The sequence below is a fragment of the Rhincodon typus genome, chromosome 41, assembly GCF_021869965.1.
Source record: "Rhincodon typus isolate 14 chromosome 41, sRhiTyp1.1, whole genome shotgun sequence".
Classification (NCBI taxonomy): domain Eukaryota; kingdom Metazoa; phylum Chordata; class Chondrichthyes; order Orectolobiformes; family Rhincodontidae; genus Rhincodon; species Rhincodon typus.
Genome location: NC_063372.1, coordinates 3,519,496 through 3,526,849, shown reverse-complemented (window position 1 = coordinate 3,526,849; position 7,354 = coordinate 3,519,496). Strand labels below are relative to the sequence as shown.

Below are 7,354 nucleotides of genomic sequence, written 5' to 3'. Positions count from 1 at the left end.
ATGTGCAGTAGACTAGATTGAGTGAAGTGTAGGTAAAGTGCTGCTTCACCTGGAAGGTGTGTTTGGGCCCTTGGATACTGGGGAGGGAGAAGGTAAATGGCTAGGTGTTACGCTTTTGGCAATTGCAAGGTAAGGTTTTGTACGGCTGTGGGTGGGTGTTGGGAGTGAAGGAAGAGTCGATCAGGGTGTCCCAGAGGGAACAGTCCTTGCTCAAGGCTGACAAGGGAAGGGAGGAAAATATATGACTGGTGGTGGCATCCTGCTGGTGGTGGTAGAAATGGTGGCTAATGATCATCTGGACGTGGATGCTGGTGGGATGGTAGGTGAGGACAAGGGAGACCCTATTGTGGGAGGGAAGAGAGGGGGTGAGGTCCGAAGTGTGGGAGATGGGTTGGACAATGCTGAGGGTCCTGTCAACCACAGTTGTGAGGAATCCTTTGTTCAGGAAGATGATTCACATTTTGGAGGTCCCCTTGTCAAACTTGGCATCATCAGAACAGATGTGTTGAAGATGGAGGAATTGTGAGAATGGAATAGAGCCTTTACAGGAAGCAGAGTGTGAGGATGTATAATCAAGGTAACTGTGGGAGTCGGTGAGCTTGTATCCCCAGCAATGGAAACAAGAGATGTTGAGGAAGGGAAGGGAGGAATTAGAGATGGCCCAGGCGAAGCTGAGTGTGAGGTGGAAATTGGAAGTGAAATTGATGAACTTTTCCAATTCCAGTCGAGAGAGGGAAGCAGCACTGATGATATCATCGATATATCGGAGAAAGACTTGTGGGTGGGGGCTGGAATAGGACTGGATCGAGGAATGTTCCATGTGCCCCACAAAGAGACAGGCATAACTGGGCCCCATGTGCGTACCCATGGCCACCCCTCTGACTTGAAGAAAATGAGAGGAGTTAAAAGAGAAGTTGTTGAGGATGAGGACGAGCTCAGCCAAGCGGAGGAAGCTGGTGGTGAATGAGGACAGTTCACGCCTTTTTCCAGGAAGAAGTAGAAAACCCTGAGACCATCAATTCTATGATTCATCCGCATGGGGGTTGGGCGTGTAAAGGGATTGCACATCCATGGTGAAGAGGAGGTGGCTGGAGCCTACAAACTGGGAACTTTGAAACGAATGTAAAACATCAGAAGCATCCCAGATGGAGGTGGGAAGTGATAACATACGAGACAGACAGCCGAACCAAATCAGCTTTGTATCTCTATATTCACAACACAGACATTTTGAATGACCAATCCCAGACTCTGTGAGAAATCAGTTTCAGACACTGGTTTGTATCTTAAACAAAAGACTTTGCAATTTATTAACAAACAGAAACTTTAGTAGAACAAAATTAAGCAACAAAGTAATCCAATTGGTCAATTCTATAAACCCAAAAACATTAGTTTTCATCCCCATTCACACAAAAGACAGACAGATGAACACAGTTAAGGGATAAAGAAAAAATAACAAAATGGCCAGATTACTGAAGTGGTTTTCATGGTGCCTTGTGATAGACGACGGTTTCTTGGTTGATTGCCTGAGGATGTTGATCAGGGTTAACTTTACAGTTTGCTCAGATGAAGGCAGAAATCCTTCTAACTTAGTTTTCTATACTCTGAGCTTCCTGGAGCTGCTAATGGGAGGTTGGTCAAGGAGCTTTCAAATCTTCATGCTGTGACATCAACAGCCAGATTCCTTCTCCAAGAAAATATAGTCCAAAACCCAATTCCAGATCTGACCACTCCCTGACAGACTGACTATCTCCTCTACAAGATTCCAGTTACCATTCAACATCTGCCATCTGCTTGAGTATATAGTCTTTTCCAGAGTAGCTGGAACCAATTCCCAGGCACTGACCTCATTAATAGCCAACTTCTACCATACAGTCATAGAGTCATATAGCTTTGAAACAAACCCTTCGGCCCAACCAGTCCATGCCGAACATAATACCAAACTAAACTAATTCCACCTGCCTGCTCCTGGCCCATATGGCTGCAAACATTTGCTATTCATGTACTTATCTAATTGTCTTTTAAACATTGTAACTGTGCCCACATCCACCATTTCCTCATGAGGTTCATTCTGCATGTGAACCACCCTCTGTGTACAAAATTTGCCCCTCATGTCTTTGTCAAATCTCTCTCCTCTCACCTTAAAAATATTCCCCCTAATCTTGAAATCCCCCTCCTAGTAAAAGACACCGACCATTAACCCTATCTATACCCTGCATGATTTTATAAACTTTTATAAGGCCACCTCTCAACTTCCTATACTCAAGTGAAAAAAGTCACAGCCTATCCAGCTTTTCTGTATAACTCAAGCCTTCCATATCCAGCAACATTCTGGTGAATCTCTTCTGAACCCTACCAAGATAACAATATCCTCCCTATAACAGGGTGACCAGCTAGTGACAAAGCATTAACAGAGCCTTCTGATCAGGAATGAACCTGCAATTAATTTCCAGGCCTGGCCTCACAAATAAGAAAAAAGCTTGTTTTGCCTGTTTTCCATTTAACACGAGCTGTTACTCGCAGTCCAAACGTCATCTTTAGCCCACAGTTCCCAGTTCACATCTCCAAACTGAACTTGATAAAAGGATAAAATAAAACTCATGAAAAATCAACAAGGGCTCTAACAGGAGGGATTGGACAAAAGAAGAGAAAACAATGAGTCGAATGAGAAAGAGATATATTCAGTGGGGCAGAAACAGGCAGAAACAATGGGTGTGCCTGGGCAGTCCTCTGTGGATTTTAGGAAGGAGGGAGAAGCAGGCTGTACAGGGGACTAGGAGCTTGGAGGCAGTGGGGAGAGATCACCAAATGAAATGAGATTAGTGACTGTTTTGGACACAGAACATTCAGCATCAGAGAGCGGATGTTCAGAAGGGACAATAAATATGCAACAGAAGGTGGGGTTGGGAGAGGAGATGGAGTCAGAGGGAAGGGGAAGGGAGGAAGGTTACAGAGGAGAGTGGGAATCTCTGAATTGTTGCAGCTTATGTTCCTTATTGCCTGAAAGAAACGTTTCTTCTTAGAATGTGAAATGAGCCGGAGCATGAAGTGGAACTGGGGGTAAGGACAGCTCTGAGTCAGTGTGAGGTGGTGCTGATGGAGAGAGATGGAGCGTGTGCATGTGGCAGCACGTAGCACTGACTGGGGATCTCAGGATGTGATAAAAACTACTGTCAGAGGAGCATTGTACATCATAGAGATACCTGTGATCCTGAGTGGATTCAAAACACAAACGACGAAACTTGAGTTGGAATCCAAGTGGGGTGTGTCTGAGCTGGAGACAGTCACTGAGGAATGTGACGTGGCTGTTGGAAATGGGTTTTGGTAAATACCTTGTCAAACTTCAGGAGCAACACTGAAAGTAATAATTAGATGGTGAATAAGAGAGAAGATTAGTACAGAAATCCCTGTCGGAGAGAGGAGCAGAATGTCTTCAAAGTGGGCATACTTGGAAGAGATGTGGCAGTGAGTTAAACTTTAAAATAAAACAAAGAAGTGGAGCAATTTCTGCTTTTGTTCCATCATGGTCTCCTCGCTTTTGTAGTCAATGTCTTGATTCATAAAAGTCATTGCCCCTGCTCTTTGTTTTAAATAAACCTAGCCTCTGTATATAAATTGTCTATTTCCCTTTAGGTTCCTGTCTGCCCATCCTCATACTTCCTATATGTCTTCCTCATTTAGTTTGTTGTAGTTTCTAAATTTTGTTTTGTTCTGTATTGTTATTCCTAGATTTGTTGCTCCCTCATTCTATATCCAAAAGTTTTCATTTATCTTCTTGTGTAAGGAACTCCTTTCCTCATGTAACACCTTTACCCCTCTCTAAAACCATTGTTCTCCTGAGCTGTAATTTTAGATTCATTCAGTCTGGTGTGGTCAGATCTTTCAAAGAGCTACTGATTGGTCCCGTACCTCTCCTTCTTCTCCCTAACTCAAAAACAATCATTTTCAAATGTCAAGTTCTGCTTTAAAAAAGGTCCCATTGAATTAACTTCAGAACACTTTTCAAAAAATGCCTTCTATATGACTATACAAACATGTTTTTTAAACAAAAATGTTGTTGCTAAACATTTTCACTAATTTGCCTTCAAAACCTTTCTTCAATCTGTTTCCCAATGGTGTTTATGACATCTCCAATGTAGCTACAGTCGATCCTTCAGTTCTAACCAACAGGTTCAGCATTTGTACCATTCTTGTGTTCGAAAGCTGTAACAGATCCCATGTTAGATACTGCCACCCTCCCACTTTATTCGATTCTTCCTGACTATTTTGTAAACAAGAATATTCAGCTTCCAATCCTACTCTAATCAAAGCTGTTATCTTTTGATGTGCCATTGTTGGAAAAGTGTGCCTTGTAGCTTCACCAAATATATTCACAATACTTTTTGCAGCAATGCGTGTCGAACTCAAATCAGTCACAGACAATCTCACTCAGTTTACTCTCTACTCCCTTCCTGTCTGTTCTTTATAATGTCCTGTCTTTCCTTCTTTCTTCTCCCTTAGAGATGTTGGAACATCGATAAGTGCTCAATAAAACATAACGAAACAAGAAAACAGGATTGGATGTTGAAAGGACATCAAACATTTTGCAGACAGGAGGAGGGAAATGAGCTGAATTTTCTTTTAATTGACCAAATGTTTTCAAATCAATGCTGAAGCTTTTATCGATGGAGCTGATGAGATACAAAGGTGCATCTGGTAGACAATTTCTTTATCATTCAGATGGACGAATCTCAATGTTGCAATGCTGAAACCGATTTAGAATATTATGGGCAGTTATATGCCACTTTCTACAGCCGCTGTTAGTCAAAATAGAATCACAGCAAAGGAGCAAGAATGAAGGTGAAGCAGGAGAGTTCAGCAAAGTTGAATTTATTTTCGTTTTGGAGAGAAGCCTTACTCCAGAGATGATCCAGGTCAATGAGTGAACATGTAGACCCAGTGCTCAAGAAGAGAAGAAAGCTCCAAATGAGGCTTGAGATTTGAAAATAAATATTTTCTTCATCACATATGACGAAGATTATTCGACTCAATTCTTCAATGTGGAGCTGAACAAATACCGACTTAGTAACAGAGTATCTCAGTATTAGAAAGATCATGATCGAGAAGTTACTCAGCAGGTATGAATTCTGCTGAATGCTTGAGATGTGATGAAGGATGAATATTTCTGGCATTTGAGACTTAAGTATTTTTTAAAATGCAGAATGCAATGGAAGAGATCCAACTGGTGATTTTTCTGTTCTGACATCTCTCATGGCCTCATACCAACACATTGTTGGCATTGGATGCCAAATTGAGTCTTCTAGGATGTCCCATGTTTCATCAATAAGCAGCTAATCAGATTAAATGGATATTTCAAAGCATTCTTTAACTCCTCTCTGAATTTAGTCTGGGTTACAGCATAAATGCACGTGTTTGTGCAACAACTGAGTAGTCGGAGTGCATCTCCAATCTGTTCTGCTGTTGTTGAGTCAACATGAATCCTGTAATAAGACATGGTTGAAATCCGCTGTAGAAGAGAATGTATAACATGTGTCACCCACAACAGGATAAAACTGCTTGAAATGCTGAAGAGCAAAATGATGGATTTTCTTCGATGCTCCGTCTCGGGATCATCCTCTTCCTCACTGCTCTTCGGGTTTCGGAGTGCCCTGCGGATTCGATTGGCTGCTAAAATATGCCTGACAGTCAGAGCGTTGAGGGTCAAGATAAGAAGAAACGGAATAAATGGGGTTATGCTGTATTGAAGCAACTCAAAGGTTGACCACATTGAGGAGACATAATATTCTAAGCTATTCCTGAAGCAATACCAGGGAATATTGTCAATTATTTCATATGGTTCATACTGAAAGTACCAGGGAATGTTTTTCACGCAACTAAGCACACAAATTGTGCTGATCACAATCGCTGCAGTTTTCTCTGTGCAATATTTTCTTTTCAGTTTCTGGCAACAAATGGTAATGAAACGGTCAAAGGTGAAGGAGACTGTTAACCACACCGAGCTGTCTGAAGCAGCATATCGCAGGACCCCTCTAAGACTACAAATGGCAGTAATATTCAGGAAACTGTCTGGGAAATATGAATCACCAATCTGATCGAAAATGACATCGACAAAAACAACCAGTAGATCTGTCACTGCCATGGATACGAGGTAGCGTGTGATGCACTTGGAAAGACCACATTTTCCCCAAGACAGGATTGCAATTGTTGCTATATTAACTGTGAGCAAGACAAAACATAAAATTTTCATGATCAGGTTCATAATACGAGCATCAGCTCAACAACAGTATTCAGAGATGGATGGTTGCGTTCAGGTGAACTGGGAAGAAGTGAATACATTGTATCGGACCAGGCATAGACCTCTCTTTAAGCCTAAGTGGAGGATGATGAAGGAGCAATAGAGTTCTGGAGTGGGGAGAGGCCAACCAGTATTAGGAAGGCCTGGCCAGATTGGAGGAGAGTCATTTCGCGGGAGAAATTCTGAATTGTTCACCCTTGCTAATGAGCCCTCTCGTTCATACTCTGTGACAGTCTGCCTATCCTATTATACTGTAAAGGCCCTGGAAGGGTACAGGAATTGAGAAAGATTGCAGCGGAACTGCATTTACTGATCATGAAAGTTTGAACTAGACAGATCTCTTTTCTCTTGGAGAAAAGATGCTGCTAGGAGAGTTATTATTTGCAGCGTGATAACTAAAGGCCATCAGAATGAGGTGATCACCAAGAAATCCATTGGGAAATTGAACAGAAACATCTTCATCCAATGTGCGGTGTGAATGGGACTTGCCATCACAAGTAGTGGCTCAAACAAACAGTTTAGATGCATTTAAAGGGAGACTTGGAAGAATGTGAGGGAGACAGGAATAGCTGGTTACATTGACGGAGTCATATGAAGAAACATGGATAGAAGCAAGAAATAGACCTTAATGTCACCATGGACTGTTTATACTGAATAGTCTGTTCCTTGTATTTATTTCCCACTAGGTGGCAGAACTGAGAGGCAATAGAAACCACGGTTCGGATTAGGGTTGGAGCAAGGAAAAGTCAGTGAGATTGTAAGCCTCAGGAGACTGCCCACAAGAGAAATCAAGCAGCACTGACCAGGACAAACAGCGACGAGGGGATAAACTCCAGGAGGTAACCCTGGAGTGAGATGGGAAACATGACTAAAGATTAATGGTGGAGGATATGAAGTGTTTAAACAGATCAGCCGCATTCGCTTGACTTGTGAAAAATGTTCAATTAGGTCATTCATTTGGTCAATTTTTATTGATCTTGTCGATTACCCATGCTATCGCTCTTAATCTGAGGGTCTGACCAGGTTACAGGCTCAGTGAAGCCAGATTGTGGGAAAGCTGAG

General features: G+C 42.1%; 1 protein-coding gene across 1 annotated transcript; it reads right to left on the bottom strand.

The window, feature by feature from the left end:
* Nucleotides 1-5,296: 5,296 nt before the first annotated feature.
* Nucleotides 5,297-6,256, bottom strand: LOC125487413 (probable G-protein coupled receptor 139). Its single transcript, XM_048618839.1, has one exon. It carries the CDS (start codon nucleotides 6,254-6,256, stop codon nucleotides 5,297-5,299), a length of 960 nt encoding a protein of 319 aa, XP_048474796.1.
* Nucleotides 6,257-7,354: the final 1,098 nt, after the last annotated feature.